Source organism: Macaca mulatta, chromosome 15, assembly GCF_049350105.2.
Source record: "Macaca mulatta isolate MMU2019108-1 chromosome 15, T2T-MMU8v2.0, whole genome shotgun sequence".
Classification (NCBI taxonomy): Eukaryota; Metazoa; Chordata; class Mammalia; order Primates; family Cercopithecidae; genus Macaca; species Macaca mulatta.
The window spans coordinates 64,064,551-64,080,477 of record NC_133420.1 but is presented as its reverse complement, the minus strand read 5'-3'; the positions used below and the strand labels follow the sequence as shown (position 1 = coordinate 64,080,477).

General features: G+C 46.8%; 1 protein-coding gene across 7 annotated transcripts in view; it reads right to left on the bottom strand.

The window, feature by feature from the left end:
- CD72 (CD72 molecule) overlaps positions 1 to 15,927 on the bottom strand; it is a 30,377-nt gene that overhangs the window by 7,696 nt on the left and 6,754 nt on the right. For 4 of the 7 annotated variants that reach the window (XM_015117491.3, XM_077965940.1, XM_077965941.1 and 1 more), the window contains exon 2: positions 279 to 386. In XM_015117491.3, the coding sequence (XP_014972977.2) occupies positions 279 to 386 (108 nt within the window). Of the gene's footprint in view, positions 1 to 278; positions 387 to 486; positions 708 to 15,927 lie in introns of those variants that run through there. The other 3 variants (XM_015117489.3, XM_015117490.3, XM_077965939.1) reach the window with 1 other exon arrangement.

Genomic DNA, 15,927 nt, shown 5'->3' with positions numbered 1-15,927 from the left:
GAACCGCCCTTCTCCTTTCCCCAGGGTATTGTGCTCTCAAGAATATTGTGGGCCATGGCGTGGGGGTGCACGCCTGCAATCCCAACACTTTAGGAGGCCAGGGCAGGAGGATCACTTGAGCCCAGGAGCTCGAGGCTGCAATGAGCCATGATCACACCACTGCACTCCAGCCTGTGTGACAGAGCAAGACCCTGTCTCAACAACAACAAAAACATTGTGGACTCCCCGGCTCAAGACACAGCCCCTCAACAAACACACATCCCCCAGGCTCTCCAGACCTGCTTTGTCGCCTAGTCCAGAAGAAGCCAAGCTTGAGGGTCCCCCTGGGACTGGGGGCACTTGAACATTCTCATAGGTGAGTTCCCCATCGTCATCAGCCCCTGGGTCTGGAGAGAAGAGAAGAGGGACCAAGGTGGGAGTCGGGAATAGGATCTGTGGGGTGGGGAGTGGGGATGCAGGACCAAGGGGAGGCCTCATCCCCCTTACCCTGTCCTAACCGGCTGGAGATGCTCTTCTTCAGGGGTGCCTTCACAAACCTCAGATCTGCATAGGTGATGGCCTCAGCCATGGTCCCGAGCAGCTCTGCCCCAACTCGTCTTCCCTGTCATCCACCGTCCTCCCTTGCTCCTCTTTTCTCTGTCCCTTTACAACTAGGCTCTGTGTTCCCTCCGTGACTGCACGGTTTATCACCTGGCCCTGTGACTTCCAGTCACAAAAGAGGAAGGTGTTAGCAAGTCTCAAACAGATGGGCTCAATGAAGCAGAAGGCATCCCTGGGCCAGGGCCAGAGGGGCCACGGAGGGGACGCTGAGGTCCAGAGCACAGGGGTAGGGACTGGGCCTGTCCCCATGTCCTCCCTGTGCTTCCTCTCCATGCATCTTAGACCCATGTGGGCCATACTGGACCCCAAACTCGGTCCTCCTGGTTATCTGCCCTGATCTGCCCCGCCCTCCTCCTGGCTGCCTTGTCCACTGGGGCTTATGATGTGTAGCTGCAGCTGCACTGACTCAGATGATCTCCCCAGCTCCAGGGTGAGGCTCCATTCTCCCCATGAGACTGGGGGTTCCTGGTTTGCATCCCTCACTCCTCATCATCCTGGGGTTTCCAGTAACTGGGCGTTCAGGAACAGGTCCGGGCCAGGGGTGAAGGTAAGGAACAGCCATGGCTGCAGCACCTCTGGAAAGGCATGCGGCAGCACTGCCCCCCATGCATCCTCATGGGGAGCCAGGGAGCAGGTGAGCATGGGAGTTGCAGAGGGCTTAAGAAGGACTGCAGCTTCCTAGGCAGAGGCAAGGCAGGAGCAGAGCCAGAGGCCGAGCACAGATTCTGGACCAGCAGAGGTTTTGACATTTTCTTGGTTTGGTTTTGGTTTTTCTCTTATTTTCACAGCAAAGTTCTTCCTTTAAAAAGTCCCAAAGCTGTCCCTTCACACACAGCCCCAAGGAAAAAGGGGGCATTTGTGGTGGAGGACCCAGGGACTGCCAGGCCTTCATAGGTGTTGGGGGCCTGGTTGATGGAGGAGACAGGGAACCAGTTGGGGGAGAAGGGGGCAGCTGAGCAGGGGTGCCCAAAGGCGCTCCCTAATGTTCTTTTACCAGGATGTGACCCCTAATAGGAACCCCAAAATGGCCTACATCCAGGATAGGAAGGAGCTGGAACAAGATGTAGTGTGGGGGTGGGAAGACCTAGCCCCTAGCAAAGTGACATCCGCCCCGCAGAAACCCCCTCTCCTACAGCTGTGGGGAGGAAAAAGGAAGGGGAGAAAGGTCCTCACCGCATGCCAACAGCTTGGATGATTGGTGGTGTGTGGCAGGACACACACCTAGAGCTCTGCCAATAGCTCCGCCCAGCCACCCCTAGAGGAAGTGGCCACTGAGGCAAAGCTGTCACTTCAAAAATGTACCTGTAGAGAGGCACATGTGTGCATGTACGTGCATGGACACGCATGTTCCCAGGACTTTGCAGTCTGTTGGGGCATCTGTGAGGTGGGCAGCTATGTCAGAGCCTGCCTGGAGGAGGAAGCCTTCTGTGGGCTGAAGGCTGCCTGCGATCACTGTTATTTTCCACGGCAGGGAATGACGGGTCATTTTCAGAAAAGTCTTCAAAGGTCATCACAAGAGATCCTACAAGTATTTCCTTCTTGAGGCTCACTGTTTCCTAAGGTGCCTCTGCAGCTGTTAACGGTCCTTGCTTGATTAAAGTTTCCAACAACCCAGACCTTCCCCCAGATACAGACAGTGGTGTGTGGTGGTGACTCCCTGGGGGCCTCAGGGGCCCTGAGAGTGAGTGGGAGGGTGTAGAGCAGCTGGTGGCAGGGGTGGGTGGGGTGGGAAGAGTCAAATACTTGAACCTGTGGTGTACAGGGGGTGGGTGTGGGCAGTGTGTGAGTAAATCAATTGCAGGAAAATTTACAGGAGTTCCACAAACTGTAGAATGTCCCAGTTTTCAGATCCAATACACGGGTGAACATGATGTAGATGCCAGGTAAAATGCCAAAATCAAGCTTCTAGTCTGCACTCAAAAAGGAATCCGTGGCCAACATAGTGAAACCCTGTCTCGGCCGGGCGCGGTGGCTCACGCCTGTAATCCCAGCACTTTGGGAGGCCGAGGCGGGCGGATCACAAGGTCAGGAGATCGAGACCATCCTGGCTAACACTGTGAAACCCCATCTCTACTAAAAATGCAAAAAATTAGCCGGGCGAGGCGGCGGGCGCCTGTAGTCCCAGCTACTCGGGAGGCTGAGGCAGGAGAATGGCGTGAACCCGGGAGGCGGAGCTTGCAGTGAGCTGAGATGGCGCCACTGCACTCCAGCCTGGGCGACTAAGCGAGACTCTGTCTCAAAAAAAAAAAAAAAAAAAAAAAAAAGAAACCCTGTCTCTACTAAAAACACACAAAAAATTAGCCAGGTGTGGTGGCTGAAACCTGTAGTCCCAGCTAGTCAGGAGGCTGAGGCAGGAGAATCACTTGAACCCAGGAAGTGGAGGTTGCAGTGAGCCAAGATTGCACCATTGCACTCTAGCCTGGGCAACAAGAGCAAAGAAGCGCCATCTCAAAAAAAAAAAAAAAAAGGAATACATGGGCTTGCTGCCTAACTTGACTGTGGAGAGGCTTAAGAAGGGGATCTCCTGGCCAGGCGTGGTGGCTCACACCTATAATCCCAGCACTTTGGGAGGCTGAGGTGGGCAGATCACCTGAGGTCAGGAATTTGAGACCAGCCTGGCAAACATGGTGAAATCCCGTCTATACTAAAAATACAAAAATTAGCTAGGAATGGTGGCATGTGCCTGTAATTCCAGCTACTAGGGAGGCTGAGGCAGGAGAATTGCTTGAACCCGGGAGGCAGAGGCTGCAGTGAGCCAAGATTGTGCCCAGCCTGGGCTACAGAGTGGGACTCTGTCTCCAAAAAAAAAAAAAAAAAGAATAAAAAGAATAAAAGGAAGAAGAAGAAGGGAATCCCCAGATGGAACTGCACACCCCATTGTCTTGAATGTCTTAACCAGGCTTGTTCTATATTTTTCTCCTCTTTAGCTCTTTTGGTGATGGTTACGTATCTTTTGATCATAGGCCACATTCGCTTCTAATCTCAGACCAGCTTGTAGCCTTCCTTTGTGAACACAGTAAGAGAGTGGGATCCTTCCCCTTCCCCATGTGTATCACACATTACCTTTAGAGACTGGACATCAGAAAAGATACCTGTAACTCCAAGCTGTACCTCTACTGCCCAAATATCAGGGAACTTTTAAGAGCTGAGGGGTCAGTGCTGTACATTTCAGCTTTTTCAGAACTGTAATATCATCATCTGAGAGCCTGGAGGGCAGACACCAACACCCATGTTTTGCCTCTCTTGGCCTCCCCACTACTCATTACAGGGAATGAGTGTTTACAGTTGACAAGAGGAGGGGGCCCAACCATAAGGGCATCAGATAGAATTTGCCATGTGGAAGGAAGCTCACCTGATCAACTTTGTGTCATTGATACAGTCTATGTCAGGACATCAGGAGCATCTCCTAAGACTCTGAAAGTCAGGCTATATCTGTCTTCATTACTTTAACCCACTGGCCTCCAGGAAGCCCTAGTTTACCAACAGGGTGTGGTAGCCAAAATAATGGCCTCCCAAAAATATTCACACCCGAATCCCCAGAACCTATGACATATGTCACTTTACCTGACAAAATGTAGATGTGACTGTTAATTAAGGCCCTTTAGATGGAGAGATTATTCTGTTTTATCTTGGTAGGCACACTCTGATCATATGAGTCCTTGAAAGGGAGAACCTTTCCCATCATGGGAAGAAAGAGATTCGGTGAGGGAAGGAGGGCCAGAGAGATGCCACAGGAGAAACACTCAACCCATAGGTCCTGATTTTGAAGATAGAGGAAAAGGACCATGAGCCAAGGAATGCAGGCAGCCTCTGAGAGCTGGAAAAGGCAAGGAAGCAGATTTTCCCCTTCAGCATCCAGAAAGGAACCAACCCTGCAGACACCTTGACTTTAGCCCAGTGAGACCTGTGTTGACTTGATCTCCACAACTGTAAGATAATAAATTTGTATTGTTTAAGCCACCAAGTATGTAATTTATTAGAGCAGCAGCAGTTTCCTGAACTGTGGAGGAAGCATGATGTAATAGAAAGAACAGGGAGACTCTGGTTAAAGAGACCAGCCTTGCCACAGTATGTGACTTTGGGCAAGTCACAATTTTCCATATGTAAAATACAAGATAGTCTGACCTCAATCAAGAGTATGATTGCTGGAGACACACTAGGTGTGGACTTTACAAAGGCCTCTTTAAAAGTCTGTCACAAAGGCTTCAGAGTCAGGAGGGAGAAAAATGGGCCACCCGATTGCACCATGAGGGAGACTTGGATTTCTTTGATCACTGAAGCCAAAGAGTACAGATAGGTCTTCGGTGACTTGCCCTAGGCCTCTCCTTGGTCCTGCCTCAAATGGTGACACAGAAAGCACATTCTCTGTACTAATGGCACAGAGCTGAAAAGAAAAGCAAATACATCAAAAGGCCAACTCAAGATTCAAGCCTTGCAACAAGGCAAAATGATGGCTCCAAACCACAGAATGAAATGTCATAAAAATAATAACAGCAGGCTGGGTGTGGTGGGTCATGCCTGTTATCCCTTGGAAGGCCAAGGCGTGCAGATCATGAGGTCAGGAGTTCGAGACCAGTCTGGCCAATATGGTGAAACCCCGTCTCTACTAATAATACAAAAATTAGCTGGGCACAGTGGCACGCGCCTGTATCCCAGCTACCCAAGAGGCTGAAGCAAAAGAATCGCTTGAACCTGGGAGGCGGAGGTTGCAGTGAGCCAAGATGGAGCCACTGCACTCCAGCCTGGGCAACAGAGCAAGACTCTGTCTCAAAATAATAATAATAATAATAATAACAACAGCAAAGTCAGGCACAATGGCTCATGCCTGTAATCCCAGCACTTTGGGAGGCTGAGGCGGGTGGATCACGACCAGCCTGACCAACATGGCGAAACCCCATCTCTACTGAAAATACAAAAATTAGCTGGGCATGGTGGCACATGCCTATAATCCCAGCTACTCAGGAGGCTGAGGCAGGAGAATCGCTTGAACCTGGGAGGCGGAGGTTGCAGTGAGCCGAGATACTACTACTACTGCACTCTAGCCTGGGTGACAAAGGGAGACTCTGTCTCAAAAAAAAAAAATAATAATAATAATAATTAATTTAATTTAATAAAAATATAAAATGAGCAAATGAGCCTCTGCCTAAGGCTGACCAGTCCATAGACAAGCCAGTGGCCTGGACATCAGGATGAGTTTATCAAATGTTCATTTTCAGGAATTTAAGTGGGAAAATATGGAGATGACCGCTGAGTTGGCAGTGGGAGTTAAAGATGAAAGGATGTGTAGAGAGCATCTACCTTGACCCACAGAGTTCTCCATATCTAGTGATCGTCCCTGGCTACTCCTCGCTCACATACTTAGTGGGGAGCGATTACCCTGGCAGAGGCAACTGAACCTGATTGCCTGATTATCATGAGGGGTTAGGGCTGCTGCTACATACTGTAGGAATGTCCAGGCACACCTCATTTTATTGCACTTATTACACTTCACAGATACTGAGTTTTTTTGTTTTTTTGTTTTTTTTTGAGACGGAGTCTCGCTCTGTCGCCCAGGCTGGAGTGCAATGGCGTGATCTTGGCTCACTGCAAGCTCCGCCTCTCGGGTTCATGCCATTCTCCTGCCTCAGCCTCCCGAGTAGCTGGGACTACAGGCGCCCGCCACCTCACCCAGCTAGTTTTTTTGTATTTTTTAGTAGAGATGGGGTTTCACCGTGTTAGCCAGGATGGTCTCGATCTCCTGACCTCGTGATCCGCCCGTCTCGGCCTCCCAAAGTGCTGGGATTACAGGCTTGAGCCACCGCGCCCGGCCGATACTGAGTTTTTTTACAGGTTGAAAGTTTATGGCTACCCTGTGGCAAGCAAGTCTACTGGTGCCATTTTCCAACAGTACATGCTCACTTCATGTCTCTGTGTCATCACATTTTGGTAATTCTTAAAATATTTCAAATTTTTTTCATTATGATTGTATCTGTTATGGAGATCTGTGGTCAGTGAGTTTTGATATTAATATTGTCATTGTTTTGGAGCACCACGAACCATACCTATGAGACACTGAACTTAATAAAAGTTGTGTGTGTTCTGACTGCTCCACTGACTGGCTGTTCCCTGTCTCACTCCCTCTCCTTGGGTCTCTCTATTCCCTGAGACAAAACAATATTAAAATTAGGCCAATTAATAACCCTACAATGGTCTCTAAGTGTACAAGTGAAAGGAAGAGTTGCACATCTCTCACTTTACATCAAAAGCAGAAAGGATTAAGGTTAGTGAGAAGGGCATGTCCAAAGCCAAGATAGGCCAAAAGCTAGGCCTCTTATGCCAGTTAGCCAAGCTGCGAATGCAAAGGAAAAGTTCTTGAAGGAAATTAAAAGAGCTACTCCAGGTAACACATAAATGGTAAGAAAGCAAAACAGTCTTATTGCTGATATGAAGAGAGTTTGAGTGGTCTGGATAGAAGATCAAACCAGCTATAACATTCTCTTAAGCCAAAGCCTAATCCAGAGCAAGACCCTAACTCTCTTCAATTCTCTGGAGGCTGAGAGAATTGAGGAGGCTGAAGAAGAAAAGTCTGAAGCCAGCAGAGGTTGGTTCATGAGGTTTAAGGAGAGAAGCCATCTCTATAACATAAAAGTGCAAGATGAAGCAGCAAGTGCTGATGTAGATGCTGCAGCAAGTTATCCAGAAGATCTAACTAAGATCATTGATGAAGGTGGCTACACTAAACAACAGATTTTCAATGCAAACTAAACAGCCTTTTATTGGAGAAGAGGCCATCTAGGACTTTCATAGCTGGAGAAGAAAAGTCAGTGCCTGGCTTCAAATCTTCAAAGGACAGGCTGACTCTCTTGCTAGAGGCTAATGTAGCTCGCGGCTTTAAGTTGAAGCCAGTGCTCATTTACCATTCTCGGAATCCTAGGGCCCTTAAGAATTATGGTAAATCTATCCTTCCTATGCTCTATACATGGAAGAACAAAGCCTGGATGACAGCACATGTGTTCACAGCATGGTTTAGTGGATATTTTAAGCCCACCGTTGACACCTACTGCTCAGAAAGAAGATTCCTTTCAAGATATTACTGTTCATTGGCAATGTACGTAATCACCCAAGATCTCTGATGGAGATTAATGTTGTTTTCATGCCTAACAAACTTCCATTCTGTAGCCCATGGGTCAAGGAGTAATTTTGACCTTATTTAAGAAATACATTTTGTAAGGCTACAGCTGCCATAGGGATTCCTCTCATGGATCTGGGCAAAGTAAACTGAGAACCTTCTGAAAAGGATTCGCCATTCTAGATACCATTAAAAACATTCATGATTCATGGCAGGGAGTCAAAATATCAACATTAACAGGAGTTTGGAAGAAGTTGATTTCAACCCTCATGGATGACTTGGAGGTGTTCAAGTAATTAAAAGTGGCGTGATCATGGCTCACTGCAAGCTCCACCTCCTGGGTTCATGCCATTCTCCTGCCTCAGCCTCCCAAGTAGCTGGGACTACAGGTGCTGGCCACCACGCCTGACTAATCTTTTTGTATTTTTAGTAGAGATGGGGTTTCACTGCATTAGCCAGGATGGTCTCGATCTCCTGACCTCATGATCTGCCTGCCTCGGCCTCCCAAAGTGCTGGGATTACAGGCGTCAGCCACCGTGCCCAGCTTTTTTTTTTTTATTTTTTTATTTATTTTTTGAGATGGAGTCTCACTCTGTTGCCCAGGCCGGAGTGCAATGGCACAATCTCAGCTCACTGCAACCTCTACCTCCCGGGTTCAAGCGATTTTCCTGTCTCACCCTTCCAAGTAGCTGGGATTACAGGCATGCACCACCACGCCTGGCTAATTTTTTTTTTTTTTTTTTTTTTTTTTGTATTTTTAGTAGAGACAGGGTTTCACTGTGTTCTCCAGGCTGGTCTCAAACTCCTGAGCTCAGGCAATTCACCCACCTCGGCCTCCCAAAGTGCTAAGATTACGGGCGAGAGCCACTGCGCCCGGCTGAACATAACTTTTATATGCATTGGGAAACAAAAAAAAAAATCCTGTGATCATTGCAGTGATCTCAAACCTGAACCCACAATATCTCTGAAGTATGCCTGTATCTTCAGGTCAGGGGATTCATGGGTGCCCCTTGGGTGTTCTATGCTCAGTGATATATTGGGCAACTTTAACCACCACAGCCTGGAAAGAACCCAGTTATCAGAACGCTCAGAAATGAAGGTCTGGCTCACCCACTGGGCAAGCAATTCAGTCCAGTAAGAAGTACTGCTTCAGTGAGGGGAGTCTAGTGTGGATGGAGGAGAAGGAAAATGAAGAATGTCAGTTGCAGTCTCAGAACCAACCACAGCATTGGGGATTTTAGCTTGTCCCACTGATGCTCCTATGATAAGTGTTTGTACCTCTTTTTTTTTTTTTTTTCTTTTTTAATCAGAGTCAGTGTCTCACTCTGTCACCCAGGCTGGAGTGCAGTGGTTCGACCATAGATCACTGTAGCCTCAAACTCCTGAGTTCAAGTGACCCTCCCACCTTAGCCTCCCAAGTAACTAGGACCACAGGCACTCACCATCACACCAGACTAATTTTGCTGTTGTTGTAGATTCAAGGCTTTGCTATGTCAACCAGGCTGGCCTTGAACGCCTGGCCTTAAGCAATACTCCTGCCTCAGCCTCCCAAAGTACTGAAATTACAGGCATGACTCACTCTGCCTTGCTTTTTCTTTTTTTTTTTTTTTTTTTTTTGAGACGGAGTCTCGCTCTGTCGCCCAAGCTGGAGTGCAGTGGCCGGATCTCAGCTCACTGCAAGCTCCGCCGCCCGAGTTTACACCATTCTCCTGCCTCAGCCTCCCGAGTAGCTGGGACTACAGGCGCCTGCCACCTCGCCCGGCTAGTTTTTTGTATTTTTTTTTAGTAGAGACGGGGTTTCACCGTGTTAGCCAGGATGGTCTTGATCTCCTGACCTCGTGATCCGCCCGTCTCGGCCTCCCAAAGTGCTGGGATTACAGGCTTGAGCCACCGCGCCCGGCCAACTTTTTCTTTTTTTTTTAAAGAGACAGGGGTCTTGTTATGTTGCCCAGGCTGGACTTGAACTCCTGGGCTCCAGCAATCCTCCTGCCTTGGCCTCCCAAGTATCTGGGATGACAGGCACATGCTACCGGGGCCAGCTTATTCCTCTTCTTCCTCCTTCTTTTTAAAAAAAACTATGGGCCGGGCGCGGTGGCTCAAGCCTGTAATCCCAGCACTTTGGGAGGCCAAGGCGGGCGGATCACGAGGTCAGGAGATCGAGACCATCCTGGCTGACACGGTGAAACCCCGTCTCTACTAAAAAAAATACAAAAAATTAGCCGGGCGAGGTGGCGGGCGCCTGTAGTCCCAGCTACTGGGGAGGCTGAGGCAGGAGAATTGCGTGAACCCGGGAGGCGGAGCTTGCAGTGAGCTGAGATCCGGCCACTGCACTCCAGCCTGGGCGGCAGAGCGAGACTCCGTCTCAAAAAAAAATAAAATAAAATAAATAAATAAATAAATAAATAAATAAATAAATAAATAAACTATGACCTGCGCTGGGCGCGGTGGCTCACGCCTGTAATCCCAGCACTTTGGGAGGCTGAGGCTTGTGGATCACGAGGTCAGGAGATCGAGACCATCCTGGCTAACACGGTGCAACCCTGTCTCTACTAAAAAATACAAAAAAATTAGCTGGGTGTGGTGGCGGGCACCTGTAGTCCCAGCTACTCGGGAGGCTGAGGCAGGAGAATGGCAAGAACCCGGGAGGCGGAGCTTGCAGTGAGCCAAGATCGCGACACTGCACTCCAGCCTGGGCGACAGAGCCAGACTCTGTCTCGAAAGAAAGAAAGAAGAGAGATAGAGAGAGAGAGAGAGAGAGAGAGGGAGGGAGGGAGGGAGGAAGGAAGGAAGGAAGGAAGGAAGGAAGGAAGGAAGGAAGGAAGGAAGGAAGGAAGGAAACTATGACATGAAGAAAAAGTGACAGCATGAATTTAACACAAGACATGAGCAGATCTGATTGCTGCTCGCTGCTCAGCAGATACTGTCAGTGCCTCAGCCATTTCTCCTCAGGCCTCACCCGCTGGCTGCACATAAGCCCTGAGGCTAACGGCAGGCCTGCAGCTCCTTCCCTGAAACTTTTGTCTGATGGGAGAGCGGGAGCAGAGGGCCAGGAGTGCTGGAGAGTCCTTGCCTCCCTCCACAAAGCAGCTCTCAAACAATGACTGGTGGGAACTGGTGTTATAAATACACCAGCAACCTTACCCCGGGAGTGGGAGAGTAACTTTGAGGGCACATGTACCACACTGGCTCTCAGAGTTCCCCACTGGTTTTACGCCCCAGTTTTTCACCATGCATATAAGTGGTATCTTTTTCTGTTTTTTGTTTTTTTGAGACAGGATCTTGCTCTGTTGCCCAGGCTGGAGTGCAGTGGCATGATCACTGCTCACTGCAGCCTCAACCTGCTGGGCTCAAGTCATCCTCCCAGTTTAGCCTCCCAAGTAGCTGGGACTAAAGGCATGCACCACAATGGCTGGCTAATTTTTTTAAAAGTTTTGTGTTTGTTTGTTTTTTTCAAGAGAGGGGGTCTCTCTAGTTGCCCAGGCTGGTCTCAAACTCCTGGGCTCAAGCAGTCTTCCTGCCTGGGCCTCCCAAAATATTGGGATTACAGACATGAGCCACCGTGCCTGGCAGGCATCTCATTTTTACTTTAAGCTGCATGTCCCTGATTCGTAATGAACTTGAGCATATTTTCATGTTTCTTAACCAGTTGGATTAGCTCTTCAACTGAGGTTAGAATCCTTTGTGTATATTTTTCTATCCCCCCAGAATTTTATTTTGAAACATTTTAAACTTAAAGGAAAAGTTGAAAGAATACCACGAACACTTGTATATCCTTCATTTAGTATGTCAGTCAAGGCCCATCAGAGAAGCAAAACCACTAGCATATGCATATGTATGTATGGATATTTATATATACATACACACACATACATATTTTTTCTTTTTTTTTTTTTTTTTTTTTTGAGACGGAGTCTTGCTGTGTCACCCAGGCTGGAGTGCAATGGCCAGATCTCGGCTCACTGCAAGCTCCGCCTCCCAGGTTCACGCCATTCTCCTGCCTCAGCCTCCCGAGTAGCTGGGACTACAGGCACCCGCCACCTCGCCCGGCTAGTTTTTTTTTTGTATTTTTTATTAGAGACGGGGTTTCACCGTGTTAGCCAGGATGGTCTCGATCTCCTGACCTCGTGATCCGCCCGTCTCGGCCTCCCAAAGTGCTGGGATTACAGGCTTGAGCCACCGCGCCCGGCTATATTTTTTCAATTAAGAGATCTGGTACACAGAATTGCTCTTATTTGGCACACAGAATTGCTCAATTATGCAGTTGTGGGAGCAAGCTCAACAGTCTCTGAAAGGTGTTGTCTTTGCTTCTGCTGCTGGAGCTTGGATTCTGCAGGCCTGGCAGTGGGGAAGGGAATATGGGCAAAAGTGGGAGACAGCAAGGATAAGCCAGAACCCATGAGGATAGACTGGAACCCAAGTCAGTCTCTCCCCGCCTCCACCTTTGATGACGCGAATGTCCTGCCACAGAAGGTATGCTTTTACCCATCATGCTCTGCTGCTACATGGGTATGCAAGCCCTCCTAGTGCACAGTCCCAGCACATGGTAGCACTCAGTAAGGAGAGCTGGATGTTCCAGTTCCATTGATTATGTCAGCCCACTTTCCCCAATGAGTTGAACTGTCATGTTTTTGTATACACAATCACCTTGTATGAGATTCTCTGTTTTATTCCATTGACTAATTTTTTCCCTTTGCTTTATTCATTTGATTAAGTGGCCTTATAATATGTTATCATATTTGAGAAAGTGAATTTCTTTTCTTTTTTTTTTTTTTTTTTTTTTTTTGGAGATGGGAGCCTTGCCCTTTCGCCGCCCAGGCTGGAGTACAGTGGCATGTCTCAGCTCACTGCAACCTCCACCTCCCAGGTTCAAGCTATTCTCCTACCTCAGCCTCCCGAGTAGCTGGACTTACAGGCATGTGCCATCACGCCTGGCTAATTTTTGTATTTTTGTAGAGAAGGGGTTTCGCCATGTTGGCCAGGCTGGTCTTGAACTCCTGACCTCAGGTGATCCACCTGCCTCAGCCTCCCAAAGTGCTGGGATTATAGGCGTGAGCCACCGCATCTGGCCAGTAAAGTGAATTTCTCTCACTATTTTTTTCTCACTATTTTCCTATCAAAATCTTTGTATTTTTAAAAAATATTTTTTTCTTTGCTTGTTCTTTGTTATACTAATTGGAATTATACACTTTAATTTTTGGAGAACTGACACTTTTTATGATTTTTTCTCTTCCCAAAAGGATATGGTTAATTTTTTGTTTGTTCCCATCTTGCTTTATAGTGTTTAATAATATTTTACTGTATAACTTTATTCATATGAATACTTACGTGTTTCTTGGTTAAATATAAGTAAATATACGTACTACATCATAGTCGTTACAAGGGAAGTATCTGCTAAACTGCCCGGGTTCAAAATCCCAGCTCTGAGATTTTACCAGCTATTAATAGTAATCTGGGGCTAAATCACTTAATCTGTGTGTTCCTCAGTGTTCTCTTCTATAAAATAAGAATAATAATAGTGGCTGGACGCAGTGGCTCACACTGCATCCTGGCACTTTGAGAGGCCTAGGCACGTGGATCACTTAAGCCCAGGAGTTCGAGATCAACCTGTGCAACATGGCAAAACACCCATCTCTACAAAAAAAATACAAAATAATAATAATAATAATAATAGTAATCTGTTTCAAGAGGATGTTGTGAGGCTTGATTGAGTTGATACAAAGTGCCAAGAATAGTTCATGGCATTATGGTGGCTATCATTATTATCCCAAGAATTTTTTTTTTCTGAGTAGCTTCATTATCTATATATTTTCCTAAGAATTTTATAACTTTGTAACTCTAAATTGAAACTGCTTCCATTTTCTTTTTTTTTTTTTTTAGACGGAGTCTTGCTCAGTCGCCCAGGCTGGAGTGCAGTGGCCGGATCTCAGCTCACTGAAAGCTCCGCCTCCCGGGTTTACGCCATTCCCCTGCCTCAGCCTCCAGAGTAGCTGGAACTACAGGCGCCCGCCACCTCGCCCGGCTAGTTTTTTTGTATTTTTTAGTAGAGACGGGGTTTCACCGTGTCAGCCAGGATGGTCTCGATCTCCTGACCTCGTGATCTGCCCGTCTCAGCCTCCCAAAGTGCTAGGACTACAGGCTTGAGCCACCGCGCCCAGCCACTCCATTTTCAATTCAATATGCTTATTGCTAGAGTAAAACAATTTATTTTCATTATATTTATCTTGTATACAGTCAGCCCACCAAATTATATTGTTTTTTACCATGGTTTTTTTTTTTTTTAACTAGTCTTTTGGTTTTTCTGGTACAATCATGTCAGCAGCAAAAAAGATAATATTATAATTTCTTTTCAGATGAGTGTAACAATTCATTGTCTTGTTTTACCAAATTTGGTAAAACTTCCAAGATATGTCAAATAATAAGGATAATAGCAGGCAGCTCTGTCTAAATTTTTATTTTAATTGAAGTGGTTCAGTGTTTCACCATTTAGAACCATATTTGCTTTTAGGTTTTAATAACCAGTCTTCATTATATTTAAGCAGTTTTCCTCTTTTTCTTTTTTACTTAGAGTTTTTATTGGGAATAGTATCAAGTTGTAGTAGCTTTACACATTAAATCTGGGAGCATTTCTTCATTTTCTCTTTTTTTTTTTTTTTTTTTTTGAGACGGAGTCTCACTGTGTCGCCCAGGCTGGAGTGCAGTGGCGCGATCTCGGCTCACTGCAAGCTCCACCTCACTCGACTAGTTTAAATGGCATAGAACGGCTGGGTGCGGTGGCTCACACCTGTAATCCCAGCACTTTGGGAGGCCAAGGTGGGCGGATCACCAGGTCAGGAGATCGAGACCGTCCTGGCTGACACGGTGAAAACCTGTCTCTACTAAAAATACAAAAAAAAAATTAGCCAGGCATGGTGGCGGGCACCTGTAGTCCCAGCTACTCTGGAGGCTGAGGCAGGAGAATGGCATGAACCTGGGATGCCAAGCTTGCAGTGAGCCGAGATCGTGCCACTCACTGCACTCCAGCCTGGGCAACACAGCCAGACTCCACTAAAAATATATATATATATAAATAAATGGCATTGGCATAGAAATTATTTAAGGTTAGAAAAAACTCATATCTGGTGCCATGTGAATGCAGTATTTCCCAAAAGGAGTCTCTCATCACCTTCCTGTGGCAGTCTTTTCTAAAATAAGTTGGGCTATTCAAGCTTTCCTCTTTCTCCTGGGTCAATTTTCTTGGTAATTTGTATATTTCTTGAAAGATATCCATTTCCTCTATTTTCAAATTGGTTGATTTTCAGTTGTACTGTTTTATAATTCTTCAATTTTCTCCTCTATTTGTAAGAATGTTTTCTTTCTCATAACTAATCTTGTCTATTTAATCTTTCTTTTCCCCCCTTAATTTGGCTTGCAAGAGGTTTATTTTATTAGCTCTTTTTTTTTTTTTTTCGAGGCAGAGCCTTACTCTGTCGCCCAGGCTGGAGTGCAGTGGCACCATCTCGGCTCACTGCAACCTCTACCTCCTGGGTTCAAGCGATTCTCCTGCCTCAGCCTCCCAAGTAGCTGGGGTGACAAGTGTCTGCCACCGCACCCTGCTAATTTTTGTATTTTTTAGGAGAGACAGGTTTTTACCATGTTGGTCAGGCTGGTCTCAACACCTGACCTCAGGTGATCCGCCTGCCTTGGCCTACCAAAGTGCTGGGATTTCAGGCATGAGCCACTATGCCCAACCTTAATAGCTCTTTTAAAAGACAATTTTTTTGGATTGATTTATCCTTTTTAGGTTTTTTTTTTGTTTTTTTGTTTGTTTGTTTGTTTGAGACAGGGTGTGGCTCTGTTGCCCAGGCTGGAGTGCAGTGGTGCAATCTCAGCTCACTGCAACCTCCACCTCCTGGGCTCAAGCTACCCTCCCATCTCAGCCTCCCAAGTAGCTGGAACTACAGGCATACACCACCACACCTGGCTAATTTTTGTAATTTTTTTTTTTTTTTCCCCAGAGATGGGGTTTCACCATGTTGCCCAGGCTGGTTTCGAACTCCTAAGCTCAAGTGATTCTCCCGCCTCGGCTACCCAAAGTGCTGGGATTACAGGCATGAGCCACTGTGCCTGGGCCTTTTTAGTTTTTTTTTTTTTTTTTCATTTAATTAGTGTTAGCTTTAGTTATTATTTTCTGATTTGATTTCTTTTCTTACTCTTTTCATAATTTCTTGAAATAAGTGCTC